At 34.9% G+C, this 18,608-nt stretch overlaps 1 protein-coding gene across 9 annotated transcripts in view; it reads right to left on the bottom strand.

The window, feature by feature from the left end:
• Nucleotides 1-18,608, bottom strand: part of LOC149786729 (tubby-related protein 3-like) — a 165,388-nt gene that overhangs the window by 108,172 nt on the left and 38,608 nt on the right. For 2 of the 9 annotated variants that reach the window (XR_016425023.1, XM_089977225.1), the window contains exon 1: nt 16,912-17,689. The exons of 6 other annotated variants lie outside the window; for them this stretch is intronic. Coding sequence is in view for 2 of the 3 variants with exons in the window: in XM_089977225.1 (XP_089833351.1) it covers nt 16,912-16,958 (47 nt within the window). In the remaining variant the exon portion in view is untranslated. Of the gene's footprint in view, nt 1-16,911; nt 17,690-18,608 lie in introns of those variants that run through there. One more of the 9 variants, XM_089977233.1, reaches the window with a different exon arrangement.

Below are 18,608 nucleotides of genomic sequence, written 5' to 3'. Positions count from 1 at the left end.
CCCCATTCAATTGAAAATGAGCTATCTTTTCAGACAAGTTTAAAGAAAATAAATTGGTAATTCAGTCTAAACAAAAGAAAATAACTTGTCTCTTTTCTTAAAAGCAATTAAGAAAAAAATAGTTGGTAGACATAGTATTGTCAATTATCATCACTACATGCATATGTGCAAACAGTCATAAAATCACAACCACAATGTGTCATTAAATAAAAACATACACCAAGTTAATGTCCAATGAATGAAAATATATATATATATATGCTTAATTAGATGCAGTCATTGCTACTCTCAATAGTTTAATATGGCTCTGAAGGTAATGCAAGTGTCATATTTGCACTCACACTCAGACAAAGGCTGCTAGATTCTATGAGTGAATCCTATCAGAACTGATTTTGTTCTTGAAAACCATAATATTAGTTGTCAGACTGTATCTGATGCACTCTGACCATGAGATCTGCTTGTCTCTATAGAAAAATGAATATATACATCACATCTGGGACTGATCATTTCTTATGGAGACTTTACAGGTAACAAAGCAATTGTTGTTGTTTTGGGGGCTGTCATGCCATTTTCCAGTACATGATAGGCTATGCATAGCAGTCAGTATAAATGGTGAAGGAAGAACCTGAAAACCCCCAGTAAGAAACACTGACCCACAAGAAGCTATTGGCAAGCTTTCTCGCATACCAAACTTTGGCTGAGCCCAAGACTCAAAACCTTGTGGACAGAGGTGAGGTGGCAGTGATTGGCAAAGGCAAGTGCTTTTGATCTTTCAGCCACACTTGGCCTCCAGTAATACAGTAGTAATAAACACCTCTCTCTATCCAGTATGGATGCTGATGCTTTATGAGCACAAATCAACTGTAAAAGCTGAGTATGTCCTAATTATTGTCTTTCAATTAATCTATTTCATCATTCTAAAAAGAGGATCAATTAACAGTAACAAGATCAAGATAAAAAATAATAATAAAGAGAACTGATCTGAATTTTCAATATGTCATGTCAAATGTTTCATACAGTTAGACAGTGCTATTCGTATAGACAGCATAAACTACGGAATGTCGAAATGTTGTTTGCAACAGGTGCAAAAAATAAAATGCTCCCTCTTGCAGCTGTGCTTCACAAAGTAAAACTTCATTAACCCAAAGTTCTGAATATATATTTTTGCTGGACTTTGCTTGCTTCACTGATTGATTATTCCTTCCAGAATCACCTTCAATAATGAATTATTTTGACAACTGAAATAATCATGCTTTGTGTTTCATATATGGAGTAAAATCCAACTTCAAAGGAACATTGTCACAATTAACAAATTCATCAATAATCATTAATAAAGATGGCTTTAACATTCTCATTCAAGGCAATAAGGTGCAATAACTTTTGTTGTTCTTCAACATGAATTTAGCGTCTCTTTCATTTACCTATAACTTAAAATGAACTGGGTTGTGACACTGTGTTATGCTTTACGAATACATGTTAGCACAATGGGCTCCAGAAGCCTCAAAAGGAACTCACCCTGGCCATTGTCACCCTGGCCATTGTCAGCCAATGAACTTAGTTTCGTTGCCTATACCTGACCTCCTTGCCTTTTAATTCCCTTTATGACAATTTGCAGTATAGCCTGCCCAAGGGTAGTTTTACATAAGCTCTAAGCAGGTCTGTTTACCATTTATACATGCTATAGGTATAGAATGAAGTGACTGGGAGGGTTGGGTTAAAAAGTTGTGTTTTCGCAGGACATGACATGTAGGTATGCATACATGATTAACTCATTCTGTATTTATATTGTCTGCTGTATGATATGCCATAAATCATTAATCACTCATGTTTCAAAAAAAATGTCATGTTTCAAAATAATCACCATCAAATTGCATGGACAATATTTCCACAAAACTCAGTGGAACTTTGCAGAGTTATTCCTGTACTATCTACACAAAAAACTGCAAAGTATATATTTCTGCAATATCACTAATGACATCTGCATAGGTATTTTCTAAACCTTTCACAAAACCATGCACAGGATTTTGTTTTCCATAGCTGACTGCAACTTTGATATTATTCAAAGGAATTATGCAGAATTATAACAAGGAGAAAATTCCACAAATATTTTACTCATTTCCACACTTTTTGCATAGTTCTATGGGAATCATACCTTTTTTAGGAATTCTCTCTTGTGTTTTTTGTTTATTTTGCTTTTGTGGATTTTCCCATGGAAGTCTAAGAAGAAACAAAAGCATTCTAATATTCCACACAGGTACACAACAAAATTTGGCAAAAGGATTCTTTTCATCAGGATTAATGATCATATGTTCCTGTGTAATGACCCAGATCCATTCAGTTCCACTGTCACATAATGCCCCAGGCTAAGAGATCTGGGTCTATTTTTTTTGCTTCTGATTGTAACATACAGGCTCAGACTGCAGTAATTGGGTTGGGACACTATAGAACAAAACACCTGGTTTAAGATGTTAGTTGGGTTTACATAATAATATACCTGCAAATTTGGTTTATAACTGTTAAAATATGCATACAGCCATACAAGAACAAATTACCAATGCTCCTGTCATACATGTTATTAAAATAATTCCCCAGGTCTGTAGATCCTTCTTGAATTATGCAAAGAGACACAACAATACACACACCTAGTGGCATGTAACCATAACTGCAAAACATGGTGTTAAAAAATGTGGATGTTCAATAAGGATTAATCAATAGTGGAAATTGTATTCATGACACAGCAGATTCTATTTACAGTTGATTATTACAAAAAGTACAGTGAACATTGTAATATAAAATTTCTGTGTTATTAAACAATTACACATATGAACACAATCTATTCAGCATCCAACTATAATTTTCATACTTCAGCATTAAACAAGAATACAATGCACACTATGCAACATCCTACTATGTCACACTGTGGGGAAAATTTGCTGATGCTTCATACTTCATGTCATTATCTATTACTACAGACCTGATTCTGAACACAAGAAACTGCCTATCTGTTGTTTAACCATTATGCAACAACCCATTTGTGGTTAAATTCAAAAGGACTACTACCACCAGGCTGTCCATGTAGGGACTCCTCTGTTTGTTTTGCAATCAGTCTATGATGTCACGACCAGTTTGGAAGCAATCTCGAGCTTTGGTAAATAGACACATGAGACTGAGAGGTAAGTGCTAAATTATCCCAGGGTAGTTTTCAGAGACCAGACCAAATCCAACTGAAACTAAGAGATTTAAATCAAAGGTTGAGTCTCAATATGCAATTTATTTTGACTATGTCCATTTTCCCATCAGCACACATGTGAACCTCGCTAAGGGTGGATCATAGAGAAGTTAAGAGGCATTAGACAGACTGTACTCCGAGTAACCAAAGTTGTGTGCTCGTCATTAAATGGTGAGAAGGAATTCTAGTGAAAATCTAGAGTTGGATTTGCCAACAAAGGCTTCTTAAGGAAGCTTTCCAGGTGGGTTTGAGAGGTGACATCCAAGGATCGGAGAGAGGGAAGACACACTGAGAGCATGTGGGAGGTCTATTGTGATGTCAGCAGTTTATGTGGAGGTGCAGTGCCAGAAGGAACATGTGGAAGAGAGTACCAGAAGTGTCAGAAGGATGGATCCAGAAGTGTCGGGAGAGCATTTAGTCAAGGGTACCATAAGTATCAAAAGAGAAATAAGAGGTGGACAGATGAGTAACAGACACAACACTGAAGGGAAACACTCTTATTTAAGACCTTATATTCATATAATGAAATAGTAACTGGCAACTCTTATTTAAGACCTTATATTCATATAATGAGATAGTAACTGGCAACTGTGAATAAGTCATTGTTTGTATTTGTTCAAAAGAATTGTGATTGAGAAATTTGTCGATGAAATAGTTGATTACATTTGTCCCTGATTTTAAAGAAATATCAAGTTCATAGATCATATTGAACAACAGTGAGCTTTGAAAAAATCTTCTGGAAACAACTCTTCCTGTAAAACTGAACTTTAAATACTCTTTTATAGAAGGATACATGTACATAGGCAGTACTTGTTTTTAAAATTCCGTCATTTCTGCAAGTAACGTTTCTCCAGTAAATAATTCAATCAGCGAGTCTGACAGTGTTAACACTATTGCTAATATGCAATTAAGTTAATCCTGGCCAGTGTACATTTTCCCCCACAAAGTTTCCAGAAGTACGTTTTCTGTCTAAGATACTGTAGTTGAAAAAAAAACATTAGCCAATTATGAAAGAAAAAAAAATTCAGTAATGTTCTTACAATGCATTCATTAATATTATTTTTTGTACAAAATTATGAACTATTTTTCATAGTGCTCCCTCATAAGTTTGAAGTTTTTATATTCTAAAATGAGACATTGCCATTTTATCCAGCATAAGCAATTTGGAAAAAGGTTATAAGAAATTAACTGTAGATTGATAAAGTGTTGAAAAGATGGTGGTTTTATTTTTAATTTAAGCAATTCAGATCTCTGTCCCAGCATCAGGGTCTATGTTCTTCGCAATTTGACCCAATGTATAAGCATGTATATACAGTATTTAATTTTCAGCACAATATAATATGAAAAATGTATCTAATGTGGCAATTAAAATGGCATGATATTGAGCAACATACAGCCCTTTTAATCAATTTAGGAAAATAAATTAATGCAAAAGGTCAGGCCAGGTGGTTAACATTGGATTCCAAAATGAAATAGTACCTGGCTAATGATATGATTCAAGGTAGGTTCTAGGTTCAAGCCTTGGTCCAGCCACAGATTTTTGCTCCTTTTACATTAATATTTATTTATAACATTTTGGTTTCACTCTACCATTATAATGTACTAATGAGAGAGGGACTGGTATAAAGTGAAGTTGTCTGCACAGGCAGTATGTATAGTGGAGAGTATGTTCACATACCTCTAACCATTTTTCATGTACTGTGACTGAAATGTCTTGACATGTAGTTATTATGGAAACAATATAATATCTAAAGCAGACAGCCAATAAAAATGGCTGCTCCAATTTGTTTGATAAATGATCCTGAACTAGTCCAAATTACACTAACTTTAGCAGTTATTAAAGTAGGGAAAATTAATTTTGCCATATTAGACAATACCAGTTTCTGAAATTAGAATAAATAAAATATAAAATGTATTTAAAAAATGTTATTAGCTTAATGTTTTTTTCCTTCCAATTTACATCTTAAGTTTAGGAATTGAAAATAGCCAAGCAGAGCTAGCAGTCTCTGCAACGCACACATCTGAAGTGAAGATATGCTGTATAATCTATAACCCAAATTACAATTATCAATTATACACCAAAAAAAGAGAATTAAAAGTTAATTTAACAATGCCTAAGATATAAATAACCAGGATAACCATGTAAATTCTTTTCCTTAAAAATCAAACCCTATGTAATTACAAAACTGTACAGCAGAACCTAGAGGCACCATTTCAGAATGAGTGGTATAGGGTCATTTGAGGATTAAATGCGTATTTGTTACATTTCAGCTAATGAATAGAAGCATAAAGGTCAAGACAGTACTAGAAACAGCTTGCGGAAACATGAGTTCATATGAAAATAAAAATCAATTCTACTGGTCATAAAGGGGAAAATCACTCTTAATATAAATATTTTATGCTGATTACCATATTGATTGAAAGATAATTCTTGCTTCATGCATGGTAAGACTATCCCCTATTTTCACAAACATTTTGGAAAAAATAGTTACAACAAACACTAAATGACCATTAATAAGACCACATCCAACCTGTTGAAAAATATATTCAGCAACAGCTTTCTGGCTGGTCCACATTTTGGCATACATTTAATTTCATATTTGTCTGATAAGCCCACCACCTTTTTATCGACAAATTCATTCAGCTGACCCTATCTGGGTGGTCTTATCATGGGAGATATACTGTAGTTGTTATAAAAGTCAAGTATAAAGCTGTGTTCATTGGATACTTTATGCTATGTAGCACTAGATTTCCAGGAGCCAGTTTGAAATGTCTCATGTATGCTGTCATTTGCTTTTATGGCCTCAGAAGTATTTTATTTAAACTCAGTGCTAGAAACCTTCACCACAGTAAATGACAGCCTATTCTAGGTCACATGACTATGTGTCAATTTCTAAAAATCCTGTACCAAAACTCAACCTATTGCATCCATCATATTTTCAATCACTACCTTTATGTCTTCATTCCCCAAATGTTTCCGATGGAGGGTTAATATTGCCAACAAAACTTTCAGTTCTAGAACACACCTTTGATGGAGCTAAGGTATGGCAAGAATGGCTCAGAACAGAGTATTATACTATAATACTATATGATCAATCGATTCATTTATATGATGTGAAGTACTTTTAAAATCTGGCAGTACTATATGTACTAGCTTATAGTTGAAGCAAACTGCAAAAATCATGATCTGTCATAGCATAATGTGCCTGCAGATCAAGGTCTATGTTGTTTGTTCTGCTAATTACTCCTATCAAACTGTACAGACTCAGATCTGCTGGCACATTATGCAATGGCAGATCTGGGTCTGTACAGTTTGCAGTTGGACTTGACTTATAAGTGAGTATATAATGGAACATGCAGTTCTTGGCTTGCTAAATCCAAAGACAATCAGTGGCATGTACAATGCACTTCAATGAAATCTGCGAGATGAAAGAATAACAGTCTGTATGCATGACATGTAATCAATTCCCTCCCATGACTAGTAAGAAAAACAATGATCTGTACTTACTATTGAGTGTTCTCACTCATCCCAGTCATCCCCTATTGTCGGGCATGGTAAGATTACTGACAGTTGTAACCATGGATTATATGATCACCATGCCCTACCCAATATAGGGTACTACAGATGTCAAAAATTCTTAACCCCAAATCTATTCATGAGGAAAATTAGATCTGCAAATTGCCAGACAGGTGAAAGTAGAGATTATAGGTGTAATTTTGGCGATATATAGCTATTTTTGTCTGCTCTCTTATGAGGACCACTTCATTCAGCACAGTGAAATTGACTGAGTCTTGACTGGCATTTACATCATTCTGTAAAGTGAATGACTGAGTCTTGACTGGTGTACACTTCATTCAGTACAGTGAATGACTGAGTCTTGGCTGGTGTACACTTCATTCAGTACAGTGAATGACTGAGTCTTGACTGGTCTACACTTCATTCAGTACAGTGAATGACCGAGTCTTGACTGGTGTACACTTCATTCAGGACAGCAAATGCCTGTCTTGACTGGTGTACACATCATAATTTTGGCAGAATATCCAAGTCACTCTATACTTAATCTCCATGAATGTGTTGAACATTTTCAAGAAAAGATCATCAGTAAATCTTAATATCAATATTTAAGTGCCTAATACAATCAGTACCGTGAAGTAAGGTCCTGAACGTGATGACTGTGTCAAGATTAAAGGTCAATTTAAACCGTACTCAAAAAATACCCATATGTTAAAACTGTCCTATTTTCAATATCATATTTACACTTACTTAGGAGGTATAACTAAACAAAGAACCAAAATGGCAAACCCTCATAATTCGTTTGGATCTGCCACTTACATGGTGAACAAAAAGAAAAATCTTCACAAATTAACTGTTAGGAGGAGTTGCTACATCAATTTCATGCCTACATTAATTTCATGCTTTTGTCAATAACTGTCAGTTATAATTGGTGTGTTGGGGGCCCCAGGTTGTTGTTGTTGTAGGGTTTAACGCCACTTCTCAGCACAAGATAGGCTAGACATGGTGGCCAGTATAACTGGTGGAGGAAGAACCCTGCAAAAGCCACGGAAGAACCACCGACCCACAAAAAGCTACTGGCAGGCTTTCTCACATACCCACACTAGCCGAGCCTTGGACTCGAACCCACACAGACAGAGGTGAGATGGCAGTGATCCGGAACAGTGAGTGCTTTAGACCACTCGGCCACTCGGGGCCCCCTGGGGGCACCAGGTGGGCGCATGGTCAAAACACTACCCTTTATGCCATCTTAATTCTGTCCGCATGGGTTCAAGCCTTGGGCATGACCAATATACGGGTATATGAGAAAGCTTGCCAGTAACATGGGTCAGTGGTTCTTACCAGGGTTTTTCCGGGTTCTGCCTCCAACAGTTATACTGGCTGCCATATGTAGCCTATCTTGCAGCAGGAATTGATGTTAAACCCCAAAACAACAACAACAGTATTGGTGTATTGTCTGTTGAAGCCACTTTCCTGTTAAAGTTTACAAATCAAGATCTTAAAAGAGGTTGACAGTTACTGCCAGCCAGTGTACTGACACTTTTACGGCTCGGACCACTAAATCATTTTCTGTACACATATATGTTAATATCTGAGAAAATTAAACTATTTTATACTCTAGTTGGCCCTGTACACAATTGATGTACTTATTGACTGAAAGAGTGTTACACCTTGGTCAGGCTGTCTAGGGGACCTTTTATGTACCATACATACATCAGTCCCTCTAAAATGATTAAGATATGGGGACTTTTGAAATTTAGGGGCACAAGATGCTGCTGGACAAAAAAACAATAACTTGAACATAAATTGTCAGAGCAGAAGATGTACAAAACATGTGCAATGTTACACAGTGATCCACTGAAAATTGACACTATTTGTACTCAAAATACTTTTTGTCATACGCTGCATCCAGCTCCAAGTAAAAACAAGAACAAGTTACACCGATAAAAACTACAGGGGCACTGTGTTTTGTTGACATGTACCAAATTTTATAAAGATCCATTAAAACTGAGGAACAAATTGCATTGACAACTTATTCTGCCATATTCTGCATTCCACTTAAAGTCAAAATGGGCAATAACTCTTTTAAAAATTATGGGTGCAAAGTAAATTATCAATATGGGCATCTTCAGGTGATGATCATGGCAATACACTAAAAATGGTTATACAAGCTGTACTAATGAAACTGTGCCACACATTGCATTATGTTACATTTAAAGGGCAATAACTCTAAAATAATTATATCAGCATGGTGATTTATTGACATGTGCCTCTTCAGACAATGTCCATAACATTTGCCAGGTTTCACCATGAGAGCTATTTTTAACAAATGTGAGGCTAGTGGCATTCACAATTTATTTTGTGTCATACACTGCCTTCATCTTCAAGACATAAAGGGCTTTCACTCTCTCAAACTCTGCATGAGCAAAGTAATTTGTTGACATGCATATCACGAGCTGATCACCAAGTTCAACAGCTTTCCATCATAAAATTGCAGGACTAAATGTGTCACATACTGCATTAAACTAAAAGACAAAAAGAAGCTGCTGGATCAGAGTGATTTTTCAATATGTGCAGTTTCAAACAATTATCATGATATTTACTAGGGCTGGATAGGTACCCAGCCCCACCACCTAGACAATGTCAGGTATATCCAGCCCAGTCAGGTTTTAAGATGAAAATTTCATCTTGTCAGGTCAGGTTCCCCACCCATCCATTCCACCCTTTTCTTTCTGGGTGTTGGTAATAAATTAAAAAAATTAACAAATTAAAAATGTTTTATGGTTGACAAAAATCATTGTGGTGGGTGGGGTGGGGGAACTGAACAAAATGGGAGAGGAGAAGCCCAACCTGGTAATAACCAAGCCAGCTGGGTATGCAGCAAAATTTCCCTTCCCCTCCATCCTTAGTTTTAACAAAGTTTTATATATATCGATAACAACTGCTTAACTACCATAGATGTGATAACAAGATTGTACATGATGCAAATACAGCTGAACAAGAGGGTTATTATTATCTGTAATTTTTAATAATTAATTAAAAACTATGCTAGTATTGGACATAGGTATGGAAGATGTCAAAATGTGCAACTTGGTATCTGATGAGCAATTTAAGTTCAGAGTTTCTTTAGCTGGGAACATCTGGAGAAGTAGGCAGTAGCTATCCTGAACTTAATCATTTTCACTTTTCTATCAGATTACATACACATCATAAAATTATCACAAGAACATATGTGCAAAAAAGTGTCTTTAGATGGGTGGTGGGTGTTGGCCAAAAGGTACAATTCCGTTACTTAATTACTTTAAACATGACTTAATCAAAGTATATATAATCAAAGTAGAAAAAAAGGAAATAAAGAAAAGCAAAATTATGAGGGGAGAAAGAGTAAGCTTTTAAAAGCCTTATTTTAAATTACACTTGAAATTAACTCTTAAGATTAAAAGCTATTTGCAAACACTCTTTCTTTTCCATTTTCAATCTTTTTGCTTATTTGATTGCCCATTTGTGGAACACATCCACAGCATCTGAATGAAGTACATCAACTGTAGTAACTACTTGCTATTATTAGATTAGATGTTTAATAATGATATTACTAATGCAAACACACCAAGCAAGATACTGGTATTTTACTTACACAAAAATACTTGTAGCATTTGCTGAAAACTGTCAGGAAATGTTAAAAAGTGTATGATATGCATGCTAATTTTTATCCTGTTTAATATAGGAATATTCAGGTTCTTTCTCAATGATTTCTTTGTCTTTTCCTATATTTATTAATGGCAGATGCCATATCAGCATCACTTGTACATATTTGAAAGTCCTCTAAGCCTGAATATTTTTGGTCTTATTGTTGTCTTATGTGGCTTTAAGTTATTTAAAGGTTTTTAGATTTGAGGAAGCTTTCAGTCAAATTAGTAAAATTATGTTGTTTTTTAGAAGATTTTAAGGGTTCTCTATATTTAGTACCATCTGCCATATTTAATGCCAAATCTTAATGTTAAAAAATTTAAAAGGTCTCATACAAGAAAGTTTTCTATCAAAGCTGATTAAATTCTGTGCAGTGATTAATAGAAAATGTTATTTTTATGGGTTGTTGATCTTTTATTATTGACAACCATACTATACTGTCAAATCTCTTTCACTAATAAAATTTTGAAGGACATTCATGCCAAAACGCTTTTTCTCAGATTTAGTAAAATATTGTTCAGCAGTCAGTCTTTTGAAAGAAAAATCATTTAGAAGTTTGCTATTTTACTTTTAGTAATTGTCACCATACAAAATGGCAGATTGGCTTTATTTACATCAACCTGAAAGGCCTTTATGCCTGGATGCTTTGTCAAATTTGATCTAGTTCTGTACATTCATATTTATTTTTAAGAACTCATTTAAAAGCATACAAGTTTTTAATGATATCTGACATCAGAGCTGTATTATTCATGTAGCTAATACATTGTTCATAACAGATAGAAGGCCTCAAGGTAGATTAGTTCTGTAACTAATTGAGTTACCTTCTCTAAATAAAGTCTTTATTATTATTATTATTATTATTATTATTATTATTATTATTATAAAGCCTCATAGTTAGGCTGAATCAGTCAAGGGGTCAGTAGAAGCTGATAAATGAAATTGTTGGTGGACAACATATGAATAATGGATAACACATGATTGACAATGGACCATACCATCTTAGGGTAAGGTGAGCTAAAAATGGGGAATACGTCATATATGTCCAACTTTATTACAAATTACTCTTCTAAGCTATAGGGAACAAATAAATTTCAACAAGGAACTTTCTACCTTTGACGTTAAGCAACTATTATTTGCACTTGGTTGTGCTGGTGTAACCAGCCTGAAATTTTCAGACAAAAGCTGCACAGGACAGGCCTTGGTTTATCAATGTAGGAAGATTACAGAGGGAATATTTCAGTTGCCAGCAAATGGGCTATATTTGATTAAATGATGAGTCCAAACAGTCTTTGCTGTTTATCCAAACAAAGAAAAGTTGTTGGTGGATAATTAAACAAAGGATATCTCCTGAAACATGCATTTTCCATTAGGCATTTATGAAATTCACGGTTTCCATTGCATGTACAAGGTAACTATCCAACATAATGCATCATAAAGTGAAGTAAAATCAACTTATCATGTATACAACTCTCCTCAATTTTAGTGGTATGAAAAGTTTGTGAAAAAATCTGGAGTCCCAACTTTTTCTTCTTGAATATCATAATTGTTTCCCCAATAAACCGAAGCCCCTCTACTCTGAAAACTGAAACAAATTCTGATCCCAAATTTCAAATTTACACCAAAAATTTCCATAAAACTGGAAATCACTCTGAACCTGGAAATATATTTTTGCTTCTAAATTCTTGACAAATACTATATGTATGGCTAGCATGCAAATACTGTAGCAAGCTTATCAGCAAGAACATGTCCCATTAAAGGCATGTGAGGTTGAAATACTTGATGTGCAGTTACAGATTAGTGCTGACAATGGGTTAATTTGTTGCTCTCGTCTTTCTCAGCAAAGATACATGGCAGCAAGTATAACATGTGGAGAAAAAAAACAGGAAAGCCCTGGTAAAACTACAAACCCACAGGAAGCTAGTGGCAAGCTTTCTCACATAACCTCAATTGTCCAAGCTCAAGACATGAGCCCACGTGGACAGAAGAGAGATGGCAGTGATCAGTAAAAGCTAGCGCATTAGACCACATGGACACCCAGGGGCCCGTTAAATCTTTGCACCGTAAAATGATCCAGCTTTTAAGGCAAATTATTAATAGCTAAATTCATGTAGGTAAACTGTTCAAGAAAGATTATGTATATCTGCTTAGTATCTAATTGTGATTGATGCAATATATTGGTATAAATGATCCCATAGGATTCTTTTTGTTTGTTTATTTAATTATATTCCCAGGCTTTATTAACAAAGCAAGTGACTTCGCTTTTCTTGCTTTGCTGATGGAAACTGATAAAAAAGTATTCTAGAAGATAGATTCACTCAACTGATTTTCAAAGGAGAATAATCATGATATATATGGGGTTACATAGCCATAACTATCATTTGTCTTCACTTGCATGTCAATATGTTAGAACAACCAGTTAAGCATCATAAAACTGGAATATCCTTACAAGATAAGATTAGTTTGATCATGGAGTGTGAACCTGTGCCACAGCCTATGTTGATTCAACTAGGAGAAAAGTTTGGCATAGGAATATTTTGAATGATATGGAGGATTTAGACATTATGGACTATCGTTTATAATTGTCATAAACTTGTAATATAGTTAGAAAAGTATCTTGTTTCTTAAATGTTTCTCGAGAAGTGTGTCACCATCGACCAGGGTGTGTATGACTTGGAATTTTAACAGATTTTTTAAAAATTCACTCATATTGTTAAGATGTCAGCAGTATGACAGTTTATAGTGATCTCAAGCACTGTGTCATCATGCCGCAGACATGTAGTGTAATGTCCCATCCTGTCACATGATCCCGACACCAGTCTGACCAGTTCTAGCTAGTAACACTAACCTGTACATTCTCTCTCTCTCTTTCAAGTCATGCAAGTGCTTATAAAATGGCTTATTTGTTCACTCAGTACTTTTATAAAACCTAACCCCTTTCAAAACTTAAAATTTAGGTCTTTCTGGTGCTCAGTTCTAATGGTTTTACTATATATATATATATATATATATATATATATATATATATATATATATATATGACCCAGGGGGTAGGGCTAGATCCCTGGGTATAGAAATGGATCTTGGGGTCAAAGAATGGCATCATTTAGAGCAACCTGAAGTGATCTGATGTCATAATGTTTTGGTCAAACTGTTTTTGAGCAAGGTTTTCTTTCTTTCTTTTGGCAAAGACAGCGAGGTTTGGTGCTGCATTGGCATTATTTTTAAAACTTGAAAGCTCTTCATGCCATGATGTTTTCTATCATACTGGACTGAAATTGGTCAAGTGGCTTTTGACAAGAAGTTTAAAATAGTAAATGTTGATGAACAATGCATGACACGTATACCTAATGCAGGACCATGGACATTACTATGTCCTCACATGGCCTTAGTATGGTGAGTTAAAAACTATGCATTATAACTGTGTGGAGAAAGTGTTATGCCATCAAAATTATTGAATGCTATTAAGAAACCATAACTGAAAATATTAATACTGATGTGTACACGATTGTATTGTTTGCACAACTGGAAATCAATATTGGACAACTGATATCTCGTTGAGATGCATATCTGAAACACTTCCTGTGTAAAATGAAGGTGGTTAGTGCTGAAGGTACCAATGATCAACAGTCGCATATTTAAACAGTTGTTAGGGTGATTTATCGACCAATCTCTGATATCTGTATCACAAAATGATATCACTTGGTTCTCTGCATGGGGTTAAAAACAAGTACCCTTCAAAAGATAACTGTAAATTTAACTTCTGTTCTAGAATACCATATATACTCGCTTATGAGTTGAGTCAAACTGCAAACAACAAAGATCGAGAAATACTGTAGCATAATGTGCCTGCAGATCAGGGTATTTTCCATAGCAAAATGTGCCTGCAGATCGGGGTCTATGTTGTCTGTTGTACTGATTACTCCTTTCAAAATGCATAGACCAAGATCTGTCAGTACATCATGCAACAGCAGATCTTGGTCTGTACAGTTTGCAGTTGAATCTTGCCTTATAAGTAAGTATATACAGTATGAGACATCCAGTTCTTTCAACAAATTAAAATATAACTTAAAGAAAAAGCTTTGTTCAAGCAAAACTGAAACTCTGTGTCATAAATGAGGACAGCTGAGTCCTTATGAATAAGGTAAATTGAAATTAAATGGAATGAATTTTTATCTAATTCATTACTGGCTAATGTTTTTTCTTCTACTTTAAATATAAAGAATTTTCTTACATAATTAGTATTTATATTTTAGGATACCATGTATGACTTATGCATACATTTCTACAGTGATATTTGTATTTTATGTTAGTAACTGACACCATAACTGACAACCTCACTCCATCTTCTTTTAACCCGGGGATTCAATTTGCTTTATCTACCTATCAGTCTATTTATTGTCAAGTTTCCAATCTGCCTTCCGCCTTAGAAAAGTTTATATAGATAGGCTGAGTTACAATTTTGTCTGTGTTGTGTGTACACAATTGTTGTTTCATACTAAAATGGCCAGGTGTAATTAGTACATAGATTATTTATGAGGCTCCCTATATATGAACAAGGAATGAGTTTTCAAAAGACTTGTTAGACTTGTCAAGACAAGTCTCAGGCTATTGATATGACAGATGATACTTTCAAAGGCTGACTCACTGTGCCTCAGAGATTATACATAAATGCAGTTTGTTTTGGTGTGTGTAATGGGACATGAACTTTGCAAGGCAGTTCCCATTATAGATACATACATCATAATACATACATATAACATTGTACATACATACACAAGTGCACGATTCATTTATCCCATAATAAGGAAAAACTGTATACCCCTTGCAGAACTCGTGTGCCTAATTTGTGATTTAAAGGGTGTGGAATCAAATCTTACCATCAGACTTGGCTTGGGTTAGCTGCTGTGTTGTGTACCTGGGTAAGGTACTTAACTAGTCTACCCTTTATTCTCAGTAATTGGTGGTCCTGGGTGGCCAAGTGGTTTACGGTGCTTGCCTTTACAGACCACTCACACATCTCATCTCTGTCTGCACGAGTTTGTGTCTCAACTTCACCAACTTATGTATGTGAGAAAGTCTGCCAATAGCTTCCCATCAGTCAATGATACTTTCGCAGGTTCTTCATCCATTAAATATACAGGCCACCATGTATAGTCTATTATGTGCTACAATATGACATTAAAATCCCCACAAAACCAAGCCAAACCAAAATAGTACCTGGTTGTTGTTGTTGTTATAGGGTTTAACGTCATTTTTCAGCACAAGATAGTCTATACATGGCAGCCAGTATTAATGGTAGAGGATGATCCCAGGAAAACCCCGGAAAGAACCACCGACCCACGAGAAGCTACCGGCAAGCTTTCTCACATACCCACATTAGCCGAGCCCGAGACTCAAACCCACACAAACAGAGGTGAGATGGAAGTGATCCGTAACGGTTAGTGCTTTAGACCAATCGGCCATTCAGAACAGTAACTGGTTTTTTGAATTTCCCAGTTGACTTCTTAATGGTATGATACAATGCTGGTGTATGTTGGTTACTGTTTGTTCCTTTTGTCATTTGTCACAATGATACAGATTGTGACTATCAACAAAACTTAGATTACTGATGTGCTTTTAGCTACTTCTAAAAGTTTGTTAGTAGTAACTTAGATATCCCACTTCTTTCTCACCTCTCATTTTCATTTAGCATTTGTCATTGGATTGTATTATCTATGCTGTTTTTGTTTTCTTGGTACAATATCTTTTACATAACTGAATGAGGCATATATCTTTTTTACCATTTTGATATTGGCCATGAAAGAGCAAATAAAATTGTCATTATATCCATTGTATCAGTAATAATTTTTTAACCATCTTCAGGTTAAAGAAAAAAAATATCCCAGCTCAAAAGAAACTCCCAGCCCTCCCCTGAAAATTAAACGGATGGTCCCTTATGACAGAATGAAGAAAATAAGCTGTAGTTAACAATTCTGAACGAAACAAAACGGTTGAAAAATAAAACCAAAACCAGTGTTGAACCTTGGCTGAACTTTCTGGAAGATATTTTGTGTACCTCTGTCACCTTAACACAATCAAGATATGGTTATTTACTAAATATAGGAGAACACTGTCAGTTTGCAGTGGCAAAATGTCCCTTCACTCAATGTGCAACAGTGCAAATTAAGATCTATCTTTGATCAAAGTCCGTAAGTAAATAATTCATGACCCATGCATTATCACAACAACAATCTTACATGCATATATAATGTATCCATCACAAGGTTATCAGGAGGTTAATTCAAGTAATCCAGATCGTGAAATGTCTAGTACATTTGCTTTCTAATGTGTAAAATAGCATCTTTAACAGCTTTAAGTATAACTTAATTTGAATATTGGAAAATCAGAAGACCAACTAATTGTCTTCAAAAGCTTACTCATTATCAAAATTACATTTGAGTAATACTCAAGTTCCGTCATGCTAGTGCTTCAATAAACTTACCCTTGGTTGTAATGGCTCCACTTTCCAATTTTAATACTTGGCTCCATTTTCTTTTCCACAAATGAATTGCTGGTTCTATAGCTAGCATAAACTGATGATAGACAATAGCAGAGTCTGTCAAGCACTACTTTGAACAATTTCACATTTGGAAGCAAAGCACATCCATGATAGATTGAAGTGAAGCAACAAATTACAAAATAATCCAAATGTCAAGCGATAATAGAATACTGGATCACCACCAAGGATTTCTAGTTTATCAGCTACTGCGTGAACATCCTGTTAAATTCAACTATAGAGGGTGTATAGTTCTTCAAAATACCATTATTTATAGTTAACCAATAGCACAATGGATAGAGTAGAACTGAAATTAATTAGAAATCTGAATAGTATTTATCCTTTCATCACAACAAGACCAGAATGAAAAAAGTATCGGAAATCAATCTTTACATTAGTCTTTCTTCTTTACTTCTAAACTTCGAGTCCAAATACTACACTTGAAACCTAATGTTGATCTGTGATGGAAATCTCATTTAAAACAAATATGTAACCTGTCAAGGAAGAGTAAAATGTCTATATCATTCCATAATCATGTTCCAACTGGCACCTACTCTGGTGATTACAAACCAGGAACAAAATGTACATTTCACCAAAAAATTATTGTGTCTATACAGTTTACCCTGAATACAATACTGATAATTCTTCCAGGTATTGATATAAACAGCTATGGTTCATAGAGTGTTTATAGTCACAATCACTCGCCAAGCCTAATGGCTAAAACTCCAATGCGTCACAGTAGGTATGCAGGTAGTTAGTATCAGCTGTAAACCAGAAGTATATAAGATCAACCCAAAGCTAGGAGAAATGTTCAATAATCAATGAAATCTCTGTTATGGAGAGGCATTGAAATCACTTTCAATAAGGTGTTAGGAAACTGCTTCATGTTCAATTGAAATGAGATTGATTTTAAATCAAGGTACATGAAATATAGTTTGTCAATGTTTAGTTTCAATTTATCCTCAGACAATATTTACAAGTGATATTTTGAAGGTAAACAAGCCAGTAAAGACAGTGCCTGAGCAAACCACAAACCCCTCTTCCTAAATGTCCTACATGCAACTGAATATGTCATGAATACATGACCTTTGAGTGCACTTCTGCCTGAAGACCTAGTTACTGTATTTAATGTAATGTTTGGGCCTTTTAATTAATTATTTTGTCAGGTGTACAACAAATTACAGGGACAAAACTAACTGCAGTAGTCTCTCACTGTAATGATGCAGTTAAATGGATAGATGCCATATACTGTACTATAAGTGTTTGACTTATACTGGGGTACATGATACAAAAGGATTACTATTATATAATGGAATGATACCAGTTTTAAGGAGACTGTTACACTGATTTGCTTTTAATGGGGTACATTATATAATATGTTTTGGGATCCATTATCATATACACTTTTAAATAAGGTGCAATACTGAGATACATGTACCTTACAATGAGGTAAATTATACAAAATATTACTTTTAATTATTATTATTTTTTATTATTAATGGGATCATTATCATATGCACCTTAAAAAGATAAGATGCTATACTGATGTACGTCATCATGATGCCAAAAAATTTACTTTTACATAATGCAGTTGGATCCATTATCACATTTAAATGGTAAGTTGCTTTATGTTGGGATGTTGT

Source organism: Sinohyriopsis cumingii, chromosome 12 (genome assembly GCF_028554795.1).
Source record: "Sinohyriopsis cumingii isolate HCF-2022 chromosome 12, ASM2855479v2, whole genome shotgun sequence".
Taxonomy (NCBI): Eukaryota; Metazoa; Mollusca; class Bivalvia; order Unionida; family Unionidae; genus Sinohyriopsis; species Sinohyriopsis cumingii.
This window is presented reverse-complemented; position numbering and strand designations above follow the sequence as displayed.